Raw genomic sequence first — 18,534 nt, forward strand, 5'->3', positions numbered from 1 at the left:
GTATAATACAGGTCACCAGAAAGACCCACTGGAGATCTTCGGGAAAGAATGAAGAACAAACGTCAAGATGTTGAGGCAGAGCCACAGAAACGAAGTACAGAGGAATCATCCTCTCCTGTTAGGGTAAGAGTGGAGTTTGCAGAACTCCAGAATCCCTCAGTAGCAATTGGGCAGTGTGTCCTAGAAGCTTTGTTGCTGTGACTTGTAACATCCAACGTGTTTTAAGGAACTGATCATTTTGTACATAGCTTATCACATTTTTTGTTATGAAGTGCCTTAACAATTGTACTGTTCTGCAGTTTTATAGTGCTTTCTGGTCTTCTGGTTCCCAAAGATTTTATAAATCCCACAACTTTAAAATGTGTTATAAATACTGATAAACAGGTATTTAATAACAGTGCAGACTCTTCAGTTATTACCAGGAAAGTATATTAACCATTGTTTCAGTCATCCACTTTTTTCCCCCCAATACTTACTCATATGCCTTATATACATGCATCCCAACTTAAGCTGTTCACCCCAAATTTGCTTTTGATGAAACCATGCAGTTACTATTGTGCTGGTTCATTTTACCTCCCTCCTCACATACTCATCAGGCACTCCAACTGCTAGCTTAATGGATTGTGAAAAAAATTCATTATTGTTCTTCTTTTGTAAACATCTTTCTGCAACCCTGTGGCCCTCAAATATCAAATTTAATTATTTTTAAATGATGTTATCCGTTTCTCATGTTACAAACAAATAGGGATAGAGTTCATAGTGTGACCCTGTACTTTGTAGCAATAGCACCACTGTGTTCCTGCACCATGTTTAAGACGATCTTCATATGAATAATTTTTAAAAGGTTCTATTTGTAAAAAATCAGTTTTGCTTCTGCAGGTATTAACAATGTTCTAACATTTCCTCTTGGTCTGTTCCTACTTGCTGTGTAAAATGAATTTTTTTATGTCAGCTGTAAATAAATCAGGAGCAGCTGCTATCATTAAATTGAATGGCTTACCTTCCAATCATGTTTTCAGTTGCTGTAAATTTGTGTAAACCCTCAATCTTTTTACTGAAATGTGTTTCTTTTATTTTCTAATGGTTTGAATAAACTGTTCAGTTATTGAGTACATGGTTGGTGGGAAAATTTTTTTTTCCAACCGTCATTAAAAATTTGCTGTAACTTCTGTCATGGTGCAACTCTAATTTTGATGTAATTCTTACTTTTGGTTAGTTAAACCTTGCTTTTTTATAGTGTTCTCTTAATGTAATAATAAAATACTCTTAAACAACTAAAACACAAGTGAAAGTGAACTGGAAGCAAGAATCCAAAGGAATTGGAGAATTAGTGCTAAAGTTTCAAAGAATTATTTATAGATTGAGCACACAGCAGAGTAAAAAATTGCTCTGCCTTCAGTCTCATAAAATGGAAGATACAGGAAACAGCTCAACTTTTGTTTTAGTTCCATGGAGGCAACTCTCAAAATACAGGATATCAAAGAAAATATTCTGGAACAAATAGATGAAGAGGGACAGTCGTCAAGAGTTGCTTTGCAAAGAACCAGGATATCTAAAAGGACAGAAGACTCGAGTGACTGAACTGCTAAGAAAAATCTTGCTCCAGCGGTAGAGCTGCTGTTATGGTGGGGATCTAATATGTGATGTTTCCATATTTTATTAAAGCTTTTGGGGTAACAGCAGAGCTTGATAAGAAAACTTTGAAAAAATGAAAGGGAGCTTGTTCCATAAGAAGTTTCATAATTTTGGTTAAAAATAAAAAAAGACTGATCAGAAACGTTCCTGCAGACAAAATCTGTGCTTCACCAGACTACTAGACTGAAACTTCGATGGAGAGTAGTGGTTAAGAGACTACTGCCTGACATAGGTCAAACCTGTTTTGAAACAAGGCTTCTGGGACATATCTATAGATAGTCAAATAATAGCAGGTGTATTTTAGGTTTAGATGCCAGCTAAGGAAAAAATTTTAGATTAGTTTGAAATCGAATTACACAGAGTGGTATCATAATTCATTTAAAGAACTATAACTTCAAAGAAAGTAGAAAAAATGTTGGACATCCCAAATGTCAAACTTTGCAGATTTGAAAACAGTACTTGAGATTACTGAAGTCTGAGGAACGCCACAGGGGTTGGGAAGGATAGGTTTTGGCAGTACAATGGCAGATGAAACTTGGTGTTGGCAAGGACAAGGTAATGCACAATGAAGAAAGTATTTAAAACAAAAAAAGAATGAATTTTTTAAAAGTAACTGAAAGCTTGCAGTAGTAAAATAAGTTATTGTGGACAGCTCAATGAAACCATGTGTTCAAAGTGAAGTCACAGTTGTAGAAGCAAACATTCGGGTATATAAAAATGGAATAGAAAATACTGATAACATGCTGTAGAAATTCATGGTCCAGTTTTATTTGAAATGCTCTTTGGTTGTCATCACCTGTATGCGAGAAAATACAGTCAAAGGTCTTCTTGAAGTGGGCAAAGAGGTGAGAAATAAACTGGAGAGAAGAAAGGACATGGGACGAATGCATATAATGTATGTTTGAGAAAATAGAAGTTAGATGCGTCATACTCATACTTTATCCCCATAGAAAGAGTGACAAATTTAAAAAAGACAAGGGAAAATGCTATTTATATATAACAATTCTGCCTGATTGTCAGAAGATAGACACAGAAAGCTGAATAGATTCCACAAGAATGCTTAGAAGCTAAGACAGTATAACTAGTACAAAATCTTTTCAGAAGAGATTTTGTGTTCTTTGGAGACATAAGATAATTAGTACAATCTGTATGTATTTAGGAAGAAACTTCTGATATGGGCAGTTTATAGACTATATCCCTTTTTATTTCTTCATGCTTTGTACTATCATTTGCAGAGACAATATGCTGTATTATGTGGACACCTCCATTAAACTCAGTTGATTTTTTATTTCTTGGATTTGTGTTTGGAATTACTTCAGCACTGTATGTTAGTGTATGAATTATTACACAAATAATTAGATGAGGTTCCTGCTGTTACTGTATTCAGTTGGAAATTTTTATTTTAAACTTTTCACCATATTATGAGAAGAGAGTTACATTGGTGTGTATGAAGTCTTATCTAAAGTCTTAGCCTGAAAGGTGTGTGTGATTTGGGAGAAGCAGTTGGAAGAACTTAATGTACATTTAGGAATGTGTTTCGTATCTGTGGGTTTTGTCACAGTAGCTTTTAACTATTTCCACTGGAAATAGGACTCAGCATTGTCTTCCATCTCTGAAATGGGAACAAATATCTCCTAATGTCAGGAGAACTTGAGATTCATTTTCTTATGTTTCTGTAGCTCGGTAGTAGTTTACACTATAAAGATGATATACCTAGAGCAAAGTAGCACTGTGCTTGCCCAAAAGGTTGTAGCTGTAGTACACGTAGCTTACTATGGGTTTAAAGGAATCTGTGCTTTGGAATGAGTTTATTTTGCTACTGCATGTACGTGTGCAACCTGATAAGGTTGAAACCGAGGTTTCTGCAATGCAAGAATTGTAGGTTGTATGAGTCTTCTATTTTTTCCATTGGTGTTGGCAAAATAACACTTGGCTAGAAGCATGTTTTACAGATTGGATGAATCCTTTTGTGCTTGGCCAGGCTTTTCTGGCAGTAGTGGGAAATACATTCAAGTAGGCATCAAGTCTTATTCTGTAGAGTGCTGATCACATAGAACTTTGACTGGAATAGACATTAAATTGAATAAAATATCATGGAAGTCAGCCATAATGTCATCCATTTTTCCCTTTCTTATGTGGCATCTCTCCTGAACATCAACATGAAACTGTAGGCATCTATCCACACCTGCTATGTTTATCTGTGAGCATACCTGAAATACAAAGTCTACTAAATCATTATTTCCTCTTAGGATGAGCTACAATATTTTTTTAAAGTAAATAAATAGATAATTATGTAAGTGTAATGTTTCTCATCTAGTAAATGGCATTTTTTCAGAGTCTGCAGAGAAATAGTTAACAAGAGTGACTGAAGGGGATATATACAGCAACTTCAAGTACAAGTGAAAGACATGCTATTGGCCTTTAGGAACTTAACTTTATTCTTGGTGTGTTAAGGGAGAGACAAAAAAGGTCTGTAAGGATATGAAAGCAATATTTCGTTCCCATGGTATGAGGGTATCAAATGTGTTACAAATGTAATGAGTAAAATAAAAGGAGTATATTGAAGATTTTTCATTGAGAAAAATTAGGTATGTGTTCTAAACCATCATAATTTAAATTCTTGATTTGCATGCCACAGGAGAAATATACTCAATTTCTAAACTGATACTTGTTTTTCAAGATGCAATGTTGTCAAAATCTTTTTTCTTGACAACTAAACAACATTAGTGTAAAATACTATGCTTCCCCTATATTCAGTATTTCAGTTTACAGATAGCTGTTTTTGTCTTCAGTTCTTCTGTAGAAATACGATTGTGCCACTAGCAAATCTTTCCACTGAAAGGAGAAAATACAGGCTCTTTCCAGATGCTTGTATTGGCTTGTAAGTTTGAGGAGGTAGCCATGATACATACAGGTTGTGTAGTATTTTTAATTTGGGTTATTAAATTGAACTTGAAGCATTGACTTGGTGCACATTCTTTGATGACAATTATTTGATGAATAGTCTTTGAGAGATTTTTTTTTTAATTGGCGTAGAGAGCTTGTCCTAGTCTTCGTATTTGTTTGCTAGTAAGAAGTGGTGTTGAATTAATAGAAACTAGTATTTGTATTTAAGAAATTATGGTTTTGTTAGTTTATGTTGTAGGACTTAGTAGAAGCATATAGCAGAAATATACAGTTCAGTGGAAGAGATGTGGCCTTCATGGAAGGTGGGCTAGAAAAATAAGAACAGTCTTACGAAAGAAAAGAATGGTTGCAGGGAAGGTTTGTTATTCTTAGAGCTTTTTATATCTCATCAGGGTAATTTTCTTTTAAAGTGATTTGCTTTGGGGCATAGTAGAATTCTGGCCCTTAGAATGAATGCCTTTAGTACATGCTGAGACGATGGCTTAGGGGATGTAGACTTGTCTGCAGTTGATGTCAGCAACCAGCGTGACTTATTAAGTTATTCTGCATAATTTTAGAGATTTACATCATTAAACTTAGAGATAAGTTTTTAACATTGTTACTGAATGAAAAGGAATAGTTGAATTTTACTCATTTTTGAGTGACTTTCTGCAGTTTGATGTTCTTTCCTTAATGTGCTACTAAGGTGGTGTTAAGGTTGTAAATTAAATCAAGATCTAAGTCCCAGTAAGGAATAGCTAGTGAAATTCTCAGGCATCTCCTTTTCTTGGTATTTCTCCCACATACCCACCTGAAAGAATCCCCTGAAAAACAAAGGAGGGGACTGTGTGAGGTGAGAACAGCAGGGCTATAGGACAGACTTTGCTGTTCTGGTTTTCTATTTAATAAATTAACATGAGATACTTCTAAGCTTGAATTTTCTTCTTTTGCTAGTAGTGAAGAAACTTTATCGAGTATTCCACTTAAGCCCAGGCAGATCATTTAGAGAATGTTGCTTCAGCAGATGCGGAGGTGCAACTATGTAGCTTTATGCTGGAATTTAGCAGGGGCACAAGAGCAGCACAGCATCAGTTGACCTGAAATTATCTTTTTTCTTGCAAGGATAGTCTCTGACTTTCTTAGGTGTTCACAGGATCATCTGCCACATGGAAATAGGGCTACTTGTTAGTTAGACTTGTCTTGGAGAGAGTGAAAGTCAAACACAAAGCCATCAGTGGAACTTGATTCAGTTGTGTTGTTTGAGATTTTTTTCGCCTTCTGCCAACCAAGGGTCTCTGGGTTTATTTAGTTTATTATGTTCTCCCCCTCCACATTCTTTATCTTCTGAAGAGTTAAAATGGTTCCAATTCTGAGGCTCATCTGCCTTGCATATAAATATTCTTATTTACGGCTGAGAATTCTTTCTCAAGCTGTTAAGATCATACTCTTTAAATGTTCATTGAATTTCTGGTCTTTAGAACTCAATCTCTTCTTTTGGTGCTTGTTTTAAACTTCATTCTCTGATGTGTGCTTGACTCTTGCCCTGCCTTTAAGCCTTCTTGTTTTATGAATCCTTTATTCTCTTTTCGTCATCTGCGATTTGCATTCCGATTATATGAAACTGCATTAGAACATGTAGCCTGTGGAGTCTCTGCTTGTTTAGGAAGGTATTTGTTCAACAGGCTAAAGGGGAAATGCTTTTTGTAGTATGAAAAAACTCCAGCTAAAACACCATGTAAAATACGTCTGCTTCTTCAGGCTTCTTTTAAAATAAAGTTGTTTACTCTAATGCAGCACTTTTCCCTTTATAGAAAGAGTCTTCACGAGGAAGACATAGAGAAAAGGAGGATATCAAAATTACAAAGGAGCGAACACCAGAAAGCGAAGAGGAAAATGGGGATTGGGAAACAAATAGAGAAGGTACGTATAAGGTACTGAACTGACAGTCCCCTGATGCCTCAAAGAGCTGTGAGATTTCTGGGCTGTGTGTCAAGTGAATGCTTCAGCATCTGGCTAAGCAGAATCTTTTATGCAGTAGCCATTATTTTTTTTGTTTTTGACGAGAACTAACAAGTTAGCTGAGTTGAACTGCTACAGTGGTTAAACCAACTAGCTTTAAAAACACAGGCTGGTTTTTTTTTCCTCTTTGGCAACTCAGGCAGCAATGAACTTAGGTATGGGCTACTCCATGGTGAATCTGTCACGTTAAGATCACTAGCTGAATCCAAGTTGCATCTAAAGTAATTTTTGAACTTGTTAGTCTGAAAAGAAAGTGTAACTCTTGAATTCAAAAGTCAGTCATTTTTGTCGCATAATTTGTTATGGTGTAAACGGACATTAACAAGGTCTCCATTAGAATGAATATAGCAGCAGTTGAAGGTGGACATTGGTGAAATATTTATGTTCTGAAAATACTTGAACAATGCTAAGTGTCTTGCATTACCTTCTGTAGTCACTTTGTATGAGTTGGTGGGTGGGAGTTTTTGAGTTTTGACGGTTTAGGTGGTTTCGTTGTTGTGGTGGTCAGTTTTCTTCTCTCCTAAGTTTCACTTTTGTTTGAGTCCTAGTTCACCTGATAATGATGTTACAGGAGCTTCTACTGAACTGTGATTTTTCTGTAGTTTTCTAAGGGTCCGTGTTTCAGAAGTAGTTACAACGTTGCAAGAAAGAAATGGCAATTCTTATCCCGTCTGAGGGAATTCAGATATAATGAACATATTTGCAATGAAGTTAACTGCAAGTTGTAGGATGGAGCTCCTTGGTCTATATAAACATATGGTATTAATGTCTGAAGTCCTAAGACACTGAGACTTTCATCTTGGGAATTCAGCTTTTTTTTTTCAAAATATTGTCAATTGTCAGTATCTGAACGAAGGAGAATTACTATCTGTTAATTTCTACTGAGTGTTATATAAGTAGACGGATAGACTGGAAAAGAACCTATGCTGTTAGGAACTGCACCTTTCTCTGAACTCTTCCCATGCATTCATGACACATGAAGGCAGTTTGTAGACTGAGTTTAGCTATTGCAAAGCCTTTTATATAGTTCATGTATGTAGGAAGGGAGTGAAAGCTAATGACTTTTTAATGAAGTCATCTTTGACAGATATTTTCCCAGAATGCTTTTTGAGTATTGGACTTAAATAGCCATAAACAAAATTAACATAAACAGAGTGAGTAAATTCAATTTTCAGTAAGACTTCAGTTGCCAGATTGGAATCTTAAGATTTTAACTGTCCATGACTTAATGAAAAAGTGAGAGAAATAGCATTTTTTCTAATGTGAAAACCAAATAGTGATAATGTTGTAAAACCAGATGTAAACTCTTGAAGTGTATGTTTATCCAATGAAAGGGTTCATACAGAACTCTTCTCTTATTTTGAAATAAGTGTTTACATTATAGTAATTTACAAACAAGTGGTTTACTGTGTTTGCCTTGCTACCTCTCAGATGAATGTTCATGAAAGAAGTTAAGGTGTTCTTTTTAATGAAGTTTAGGAGTTGAGATTCAGATTGTGTGGAACTAACTGGAATTACTGAGGTTTGCACACATAATTGGAGAAGAAATTTGGCATTCATTCTTTGGTCCATTCATGCAGTGCTTAAAAGTCATGGAAATGTTTATGGTTGGCATCTAGTATGCTAAATGTTGTTATATTTTTCATAAGAAATTGTCTACTAATCTATTTACTTTCTTTTTCTTCAAAAAAAGACTCTGATAATGGAGATGTTAATTATGATTATGATCATGAGCTGTCTTTGGAAATGAAGCGCCAAAAGATTCAGAGAGAACTCATGAAATTGGAACAGGAAAACATGGAGAAACGAGAGGAAATAGTAATTAAAAAAGAGGTTTGTATTATGTAAATGTGAAATAAAAAAGATAAGTCATCAACCATTTCATAGCCTTCTAGTAGTTTCCCAGAAGTCTTAAAGTTTTTTGGGCTACACATGCACTATTGTGTTACATAATAAATAACTGACACCTATATAATTAGTATGTGATTTGAGTGCTATAAGCGAGTATCTGATCAGTCATCCAGCACAGTAACCAAGTTTTCTCCTTTAAATGAGTAGGATTTTATTCATTTTAGTGATACAAAACTAGTAAGATCTGTAACAGAGAAGATACGTACAAGAAAACTCAAGGCATTTCCCAATCTCATTTTCCAGCTTGCCTTGTAGTAACAGAGTGGAGTGACTGAGACAAACCTGTAGGTGTTAGAAACTCTAAAATTTTGGGGAAGGTTGAAAAAAATCCTCTAAGGATGTCTTTCTTTTTCTGACTAAAGTGTTAGTTGTGAGCATAGTGATTTTAAACTTTTAAGTTACAGTTTTTGTAACATATTGCAGAGCGCATCACCATCTCTTCCTCTATGCTTTATCTGTTGTCTTCCTTTTATGTGTTGTTCCTTTATGGTGTTCTTTGCAGTGTGATGAGGTTGAAGTAGAGATGTACATGGTTCTCATGCTGTCTCACTTGCTGAATTCACATATTTGACACACATATTGGCATACAGTTACACTTTTGAGCATTGATATCTTACTGGTTAATTACATTCTTTCCCTCAAGATTTCTCCAGAGGTGGTCAGATCTAAATTATCGCCATCACCACGAAAGTCTAGCAAATCTCCAAAACGAAGATCCAGTCCCAAATCATCATCTTCAGCTAGTAAGAAAGACAAGAAAGCATCCACTGTCTCTTCACCACTTTTGGAGCAGCAGAGGTCAGTATGTAAATGCATCTTGCAAGAGAGTGAGAACAGAGAACCACACTTACATTTATTACTGGAGTTTTCATGAAGAGTATTTTCCATTTTCCTTCCTTTCAGTGCCCTGATTATATAAATTTAGGAGAATATCTCAAAATTGTGCATTGTGAATCATCTTATGCAGAAAATTTTTATATGGATGTAGTTGTCAGTTGATTATTTTTATGGTTTACAAGCAGATCTTTTCTCTTTGAATCTCCAAAATCTTTGTGAGGTAATGAGAAAATATAAACCATTGAAAAGTGGCAAACACTTTTGTTTGAAATGCTGTGGCCTGTGAAGCAGCCTCTCTAAACTGAAGTGTTTAAAATTTGACTAACTGCACATTCTGTTGGTATTGCATATTACTATTCAAGATATAATGTGTGACTTTCAAGGCAGGGAATTTCTCAGAATTCAGAGGATAAGAAGTGAGGGATGGGGGTGGGGGAGCAGGGAAGAATTAAAGTAAAAATATGTAAAAATCATGGGATTTTAACTGGGTGCTGCACCACCAAAGTCAATCTCCAAAACTTGCTTATAAAGTTCTTGCTGACCTCAAGATGTTTTGAATTGTTGTTGGCCGCTTTTAGCTAGAAAAGGAATTACTGCAGCAGTGTAACCAGGCACATCTGTGCTTGTAAAAATCCCCCATTTAATCAATTTGTTAAAGGGGCAGAATAACGTTTCTGCTACAGGAATGGTATAGCATATGCTGCTGTGCTGCTGACATATGCAGTGATACCTAGTTGATAGGATTTATTTTTGTGATAAATTATGTGGAAAATATATACTATTTCATATTGTGAGTTGCATATTCAAGAATGTTTAGATATTTCATCCTGTCAGGTAGTTAACATTAAATTGAAAACATGAGTAGTTCAAGTAATTTTATGTATATGGTTGGGGTATTGCATTGCAGAAACGGGAGTCTAAGCAGACAAGGTACTGTATGGTTTTTGTCTTCTGGTGTACGCAATTCATGTAAGGGCATTTTATCTTTGAAAACTGGTTCTGTCTGAACAAGAGCAATTCCTATTTTTGTTCACTTCCTTCAGAAAAAAAGGCTATAAATTGAAGAGCTCAACATAAATTTTTACCAGCTCTATTCACATTTCTGTCAAGTTCTGCTATTGAATGGTGCTTTCTAAGGGAGTTGGTAAATCCTGTCCTAAAAGCTTCAGGCCTTTTATGTTATAACTTTTCTGTCAACATCTGAGAAATTGTTGTTTGAAGTAGTTGTCAGATCTCCATTTTTATACCTGCAATTGCCCTGTTACTTTCTCTCCAGGAGTTCTAAAAGTAATCAGAGTAAAAAGAAAGGTCCTCGTACCCCTAGCCCTCCTCCTCCAGTACAAGAGGAAACTTCCCTGGGGAAAAAACACAAAGAAAAACATAAAGCGAAAGAACGTTCAGAAGAAAAAGCAAGGGAGGTGAAAGAGAGAGGGCGTGACTTTGAAAGGCACAAGGAGAAAAAAGAGAAGCAGAGGTAAGTTATGTAGCATTATTAACTTTTAACTGTGATGTAACCTTACTTTTAAAGTTATCTTTTACAGAACACTGAATAATAAGGGTAGTATTACCTACTTTGCCAACAATCTTTTCAGTACACAATGAAGTATTTTTAGTGTGTTGTATAGATGGATTGATAAACTATAACTAACAGATTGATAGGTTTTAATTACATAACTTAGTAAGTTTGTAAAATGCCCCTTTGAAAGATTCATTACTTCTCAAGAATTTGGATCTTCACCAGTGGAACAAGTTGTTTGCCAGAATCTTTATTAAAGTCATTCACTGGTCTGATTGCATGCTTTTCTGAAATCTTGGAGGACTAATACCTTTTTAAGTTGTGCACTGTGCATTTAAACTCCCTAATCTTCAGTAGGTGAAGTATGTTAGAAGTACTCAAAGACTACTGACATTTTAGAATTGCTTCATTTTTGCATATATACATATCTATATATTTTAAAAAACGGTGGACTGCTATGACTATTCCATTATTTCCTGGAGCATACATGTCCATTTAAGCTGAAAGAGACATGATCTACGTTTTTATGTCCCATATTTTCTTGATGGAAGTAGGGTACATGTTCTTAAGTCTTACTTTGTAACTGGCATAGCAGGCTAAGGATTGGAAGAGCAGTGAATCGCGTATTTTTAATTGATTAATAAATTCCACCATACTTACTTGAAAGTATTTATTTCCCTCATGACTGCACACTCCATTACTGGAAGGAAGTCACAAGCAATAGAAAAAAACATTCAAGGTAGTGCTGAAAGGATCAAGACCGTACTTGTCTTATCATTGTACTATAACCAGGTATTGCTGTCATGACTACTTATTTCACTTATATTCCAATGCTGGATTTTTGTCTTTTTTCCCCTACATAGTAAAAATGAAGTTGCAATGTCAAATCTCTATGAGGTACAGTCAGTGAAATAGTTGAAGGTTTTGACAGATTACTTTCATTCAGTTGCTACTGGGATTAGCCTTTAAAAATGTGGCTGAGCTTGAAGCTGCTTAAATAAAAGTTCTGATATTACAGAAGTTTTTTTATAAGGTAGCAAAATATTTCTCCATTGGTAAGAATTCTGTTTTACCACCACATGAAATGTTAGGTAAAATTACAAGAAGGGTTTTTTTTTTGGTTTTTTTTTATCATGTTCTAGTTTTTACAGTCCAGTGTAGCAAGAAATTTAGTGCATATCTTGCATTCTTGAGTTTTGCTAGCTTAAGGTAATTTCATATGCGAAATCATAAGTGGGACAAATGATTGTATGACCTATCTTGATATGGTAATCTCAGGTTCTGTCTTGGAGGTGTTTGTAGTTTCTTAGAAATGTGCTAATGCCATCTTAGCCCTGTTAAACCAGCTGCTGTTTATGTTTCCCAGGGATCCGTCTGAAAGCTCCCGGAGACAGAAACGTTCTCCCAGTCCTGCAGATCACTCTGGCAGTAATTCTTCCCCTTCCAGAGAGTACTCACCACCTGCTGCAAGACGAAGGCAAACCTCCCGGGCGCCAGCCAAGTCAACCACTCACAAACATAACTTCTCACCCTCTCGCAGGTGGGAGGTCAATTCTGTGGATTTTATTTCCTTTAATGGTTCTGGTTTGGAAACTTCTCTTGGTTTGACTACTTGTTTATGTGTCTGTTGTGAATATGTTTGTGCCTCAAACGCTTGACCTCTTTTTTTTTTTCTTGCCAAGTTACTACATTGAGAGTACCTGTCATGTCAAGAACACAAGTCAGGGTGAAAGTTTCTGTTTATCAGTTCCTCTCAAATGTTTTGCTTTCAGGTAGAACTTCAGAAGTCTGATATGAGATATAGTCAGTCTGTGAGTCTTTGGGAACTTTCTTCCTCTCTAACCTTCCCCTTTTTAAAAAGTGGAACATGAAAAAAAATTTTACCTTTGAGATGGGAAACAGGCAGATTTCTCCCTTTTGGAGTGGGTGAAGTCATACACAGGTCCAGGTTCTGCACGTCGTTCTTGAGGAGCAGGCACCACTGGCTAAACAATGCTGTACAAAGTTTCTTGCAGGAAGCTTTGGGGAAGGTATCATTATCTGTTAGTTCTTGGGGCTTTGAAAAAAATGTTTTAGCACCCATTAAAAATGGAGTAGGCTCCTTATCTTGGCCTGAAAGAGTGTAAGCTCAGGTTTAGAATAGCAGTGCTAAATACTACTGTGGTCCCATGTTTGTATAATGGAAAGCATGGCATTCTTATTTTCTGCACCATTCATTCAGCAATCAAAGAGTTGTAAGCAAACTGTTTTACTTCTGTGGTGACTTAGTTCAGCTGGAACAACATTAGATTATGTTATGGGGGATGCCACTGATGGACATTTTTGCTATATTGGATTTTTCACAGGAAAGATAGATCCTCCTGGAGCAGTGGTACGGCATCTGTAGAATATCTCTGCTATACTCTTTTCCCTGTTTTTTAACTTACTCCAGGGTCCTGGTTTCAGCTGGGATAGAGTTAATTTTCTTCCTAGTAGCTACTGCAGTGCTGTGTTTTGGATTTAGCATGAGAATAATATTGATAGCACACAGCTGTTTCAGTTGTTGCTAAGTGATGTTTACCACAGTTTCGCACACCCTGCCAGTGAGCAGGTGCACAAAATGCTAGAAGGGAGCATGGCCAGGACAGCTGACCTGAACTGGCCAAAAAGATATTCCATACCGTAGAACAATAGAACATACTTCAATGTTTAAACTGGGGGAGGTAGCCAGGAGCTGCCAACTGCTGCTCAGGGATGGGCTGGGCATCAGTTGACGTGAGCAAATACGTTATGCATCACTGTTCCTCTTGGTTTTCTTCTTCTTCTCTTTCTTATCTCCTTTTTTATTGCTATTATTATTACCATTATGATCATATTTTACTTTATTTCAGTTTTTAAACTGTTCTTATCTCAACCCACAGGCTTTACATTTTTCTCATTCTCCTCCTTATCCTGTGGGGATGGGTGAGGGAGTGAGCAAGCAGCTGTGTGGTGCTTAATTGCTGGCTGGAGTTAAACATGACATTGAGTATTTTGCTCATCATTGCCTACTTGTATCAAGTATTGTGCAAGGGACTGTAAAGCAGGGAAGATAAATGGGCCTTCCACTAGAAGCGGGGAAGGATACTTGAAATACTTTGTCTCCATACCATTGAAAGCTCTCCATGCAAGCCAATTTTGGCAACCCTGTGTTTCAAAATAATGGTTTCACAGGGAAAAATAAACATAGTCTTAGTTTAAAGACAGTAAATCATGAACGTCGTTTGGATTCTGTCAGTCATATCTAGCCCTGAGAGAATTTTATGTTGACTGCTTTGGAAGTTTTACTACTAATTCCAGGTCATCTGTTCCATTTGTGTATGAATTGTCATCATAGAGGCATGCAGGCTACTTGTTTCCTCAGGAACAGGGAGATTTTTGAAGATATGTTGTCCAAGTGTGGCTTTTTAACGCCTACACTTCTTCTTGTCATCTCTGGAGTTTTGTGAAGAAGGGAGTTAAGGACAGTATATATTTCATAAGAAAAGATACTTGCAAGTTACTTTGATGCTGATAAGGGGAAAAATACTCCACTACTGAGCCTAAAAGCTTGAAGTGTGTTTTTGTCCATGTTAGTCATATTATGAGGAAATTTTTTACTGTGGTGTAAATTGTCTTTAGTTGGTGACAGAATTGCAAAGATCAGAAATATTTTGTATACATTTTCTTACTCTATCAGATGTGAATTTCCATGTTTGTGTAAGCATTCACGTTTGCTAACATTTTAAGTAGGTATGTGTATGTTTTTTCTGGATCTAAGAATTGTTTCAAGATCAATCCTCACAATAAAAGGTGTTAAAAGTGAGTAAGAAGGAGATACTGTTGCTTTGTAAAAGAATTCAGTACTGTTGCAAACAAAAAATCTTAGTTACACCTTGTAAAAATTATCTGTGTAATTTTATTATGAACTTCAAAAAGAATTTTATATTGAAGAAAACAATGGTTCTCATTTGGGGATGGAAAAGAAGATAATGATTTTTTTTCTGACTCCTCCTTCCCTTCCCCTACATTTTGGTAGCTATGTAATACAATTTTGATTGGACAGATCTTTCCTGGGCATTAAATAAAAAATAATCATTTAAAGATAAGCATATTTTGAAAACATATAATTTGCACCCTGGAGGAAAGTCAAGTTTGATGTTTTATAGAAGCAGCACATATTTTCAGCAGTCAGAGTGTAGAGAATACAAAAAATATTTTAATTGCTTTTTTGTATGGTATGTTAAGAACCTTTCAAGTCAAATTATTACACATGTACCTGTTTTAACTCTTCCTTGCAGGTCTGCTTCTCCATCAGGTCAGCATCATTCTCCCATATCCTCGAGACATCACTCCTCGTCCTCACAGTCAGGCTCCTCTGTTCAAAGACATTCTCCTTCCCCACACCGCAAAAGAACTCCTTCTCCATCCTATCAAAGGACAGCCTCCCCGCCTGCGAGGCGGTCGGCTTCCCCCTACCCCCCACACTCTTCCTCTCCACCGCAGAGGAAGAGAAGTCCTTCGAGGCACCGATCTCCGGGAAGAGACAAGGGGAGACACGATCGTGATCGCACTTCACAGTCCCATGACAGGCGCCATGATAGGCGGGATGGTATGAATGCAAATAGCACTGCAGAATCATTTTTATTTGTTTGTGAACTGCATTTTGAAACTTGATTTTCAAATTGTGGCATTGTGCACACCCAGCACAGTGGCAAGGGGGTGAAGAAAATACTGGCTGTGTTTACTCTGTGCGGCTGGTGCTGTTTGCAGGTGCTGTCTATTAGAGTACCCCTGGCAGAACTGCTTATGTAGGCTCAGCTGATTGTAAAGGTGCTTGTAGGTATCTTTGTAGGTGTTCCTTGTGTAATACAATGGTGGTGTCGGTAGGAAAGTGATTTTCAAGGCAGGGTACATCTAAGTAACTATTACTCTTTTCTGTGAGGTGCCCAAATCCAGTCCCCACTGATTGCTGTCTGTTGTCTTTGTAACTGACATTAAGTGGGCTGTGTGCAAAGAAACAGTAATTCCCTCTGTTTGGGTGTGAGCAAACATGCTGTTTGCCTCCAGAGACAGATTACAAAGAGTATATATATCAGCTCTATTTTAGACTGGCTCTAAATTTAGCTTCCTGTAGCAGTAGTCTTACAAATATGTAATAGAAAAGCCCTGAAACCAATCAGACCCCCAAACTCAAACCAACAGGTTTTAGTAGGGCATTGAGGCCTTACAAGTAAGGCCTAATGTACCACAAATGTTTTGGAAATGTCTCTGGGTGTGTGTATGTAGAAAATAAGAGGAATCTATGATTTGAGGAATAATAATGCTACCTTAAAATTATTGAAGTGCGCTTACTCGTTAGTATATTTGACATCTATTTTTATTATACTTACTGTGTTTTGAACAGGTAAATAACTGTACAGATTCATATTCAGAATAAGATCTTTAAAACTTACCAGATGTATAGATAGATAACCCAGCATGGTCTTGTCCTACTTATGTATTAATTTTGACTCACTAAGTGTATTTTAAGTATGTTGTTTTTAGTGTTATTTGTGTGCTAAATGTTTGCTTGCCCTGATTAAGCCAGGTATATAATATTCATTTGAACGTTTTACAGAAACAAGAGGCAAGAGAGAAAAAGAAAGAGAAACAAGAGATGATCGTGATTATGACCAAGAGCAGAGTACCTCCAGGGACCACAGGGATGACAGAGAGTCTCGTGATGGAAGAGATCGGAGGGACACGAGAGACGCCAGAGATCGACGAGAGACACGGGAATCCAGAGATACTCGAGACTCCAGAGATGCGCGGGATTATAGCAGGGATACCAAGGACAGTCGTGACCAGAGAGACTCGCGCTCCACACGGGACTCGCATGACTACAGAGACAGGGAGAGTCGCGATGCCCATAAAAAGGATGACCAGTATCAAGACGACTTGCGCAGCTACGGCAGATCCCATGGCAGAGAGGAGAGCTCTCGGGCCGAAACAAGGAATGACTCCAGAAGTGACTCCAGAAATGAGAGCAGAAGTGATAGAACTGGCAGAAGTCGAGGCAGAGGTCCAGAATTATCTGACAAAGGTATTGCATAATTTAAAAAATTCATGTGTCCCTATCATTGAAGATTGAATATTTGCATTTATACTGCCTTGTTAGGTATTTGATATGCACGTACTGCCGAATAGTTCATGCCTTTAAAGCTGTGTTCAATTCTTTAGTCATTAAATTAAAACTGTTCTTGAAATTTATAGCACTTCTGTGTTCTTCATTCATTAAAGTGGCATAACATTGGTATTCTGCCATCCCATTTTAAAAAAAAGCTTTACCCTTACATCACTCTGTTTAATGTTTCTACAAGCCTAGGTTTTCCCATTGGCTACAAACACGATGAGAGGCTGATGTGTAGTGGAAAATTCATAGAGGGTAGTGTATCTCAAAGCACTGGGCAGCAAGTTTCTTATGCTCTTTCAAAAACAACTGCATGTGTTAGATGCCTGAATACCATCTTTCACACACACTCACCTCTGCCTTCCTCACCACCCTGCCCCATTCAATTTCCAAAAAGTATGACTTTAATCTTTAAAATGGCTTTTGGAGTCTGATGCATTAATAATAACAACAACTTTTAATAATCTGTAATTTATTTGGCTTTTTCAGGCTTGTTGTGACATTTTCATTAGGGAAATTACATACCATTTTTACAGGGAGAATGATCTCCGGTTTCTCTGCCTATTTTTGCTGCACTGTCTATTAGCTTACAGCCTACCCAGAACAATTGTGAACTGGCTTTTGGACTGATATTTGTAGTCAAGAGACCTCATACTATGACCAGGGGATGAGGATTTACAAAGTTTTGGTTTTGCAGTTTGCAGATAATAACTTTACAGTTAAAACATACTAAATGTGAGTAGTTGGTTAAGTAGAGTTTGATGTTACAATCTTAAGTCCATGAACAGTTAATTCAAATTTATTAGATATTAATACATCAGTTATTATTCAATGTCATTGGATTTCCTTACATGTGGAAGCTCATGTTTTGTGTTGTTCTTAATCTCCATTAGGAAGTCGGGGGACTCGAGGATCCCAGGTTGATGGTCACAGCAGTAGTGGGAACTACCACGACAGCTGGGAATCGAGGAGCAGCTACGCTGATCGGGATCGCTATGACAGTCGGGATCAAGCAAGGGATTCCTCCTTTGAAAGAAGACATGGTGAACGGGATAGGCGTGACAACAGAGAAAGAGGTATTTTGATGTCTATTTTTACTCATGCATCTGTAGTCAAATGCACAAGCATGAATGTGTTTCCCTCCTTTTTCTACCTTGTTCTGCCCCCACTGATTCATAACTATCTCATCTAACACCACACACTGACACTACTCCAATCCTTGATAGAACATGACTTCTGTAGAAAGGTCGTTCATTTGTGCATTTGTATGCACAAATGCTGTCACCTTTCTCCAGCCCTGTGGCCTGATACTGGTATCTTCTCTGTTTATTCATCTAACTGGTATTTAAACAAGCTAAGCTTCAAGGGATTTCATTGTACATGGGTTAACCCATGTTAAGCTTAGAGTCCATGTAAGCTTAGAGTCATGACTGCACTTCATTTCTGGTTCTATTTGTCTGTATAGAAACATTATGCTTTTGTACTGTAATTTGCATTGAGTGTGTTTTGGGGAAGGCCTAACCTAGACTGACAATTACGGACTACTTGCTAGTAAAATAAG

The 18,534-nt window shown here is 36.9% G+C and overlaps 1 protein-coding gene across 4 annotated transcripts in view; it reads left to right on the forward strand.

Annotated features, from left to right (window-relative positions):
• The window catches only part of ZC3H13 (zinc finger CCCH-type containing 13), a 45,855-nt gene that overhangs the window by 12,218 nt on the left and 15,103 nt on the right, over positions 1 to 18,534 (forward strand). For 3 of the 4 annotated variants that reach the window (XM_063392123.1, XM_063392124.1, XM_063392126.1), the window contains exons 4-12: positions 12 to 123; positions 6,333 to 6,441; positions 8,234 to 8,373; positions 9,095 to 9,249; positions 10,565 to 10,762; positions 12,171 to 12,344; positions 15,103 to 15,413; positions 16,422 to 16,886; positions 17,867 to 18,049. In XM_063392123.1, coding sequence (XP_063248193.1) covers positions 12 to 123; positions 6,333 to 6,441; positions 8,234 to 8,373; positions 9,095 to 9,249; positions 10,565 to 10,762; positions 12,171 to 12,344; positions 15,103 to 15,413; positions 16,422 to 16,886; positions 17,867 to 18,049 — 1,847 coding nt within the window. The remainder of the gene's footprint in view (positions 1 to 11; positions 124 to 6,332; positions 6,442 to 8,233; positions 8,374 to 9,094; positions 9,250 to 10,564; positions 10,763 to 12,170; positions 12,345 to 15,102; positions 15,414 to 16,421; positions 16,887 to 17,866; positions 18,050 to 18,534) is intronic. The other variant, XM_063392125.1, reaches the window with a different exon arrangement.

The sequence above is a fragment of the Prinia subflava genome, chromosome 3 (assembly GCF_021018805.1).
Source record: "Prinia subflava isolate CZ2003 ecotype Zambia chromosome 3, Cam_Psub_1.2, whole genome shotgun sequence".
NCBI classification, from domain to species: Eukaryota; Metazoa; Chordata; class Aves; order Passeriformes; family Cisticolidae; genus Prinia; species Prinia subflava.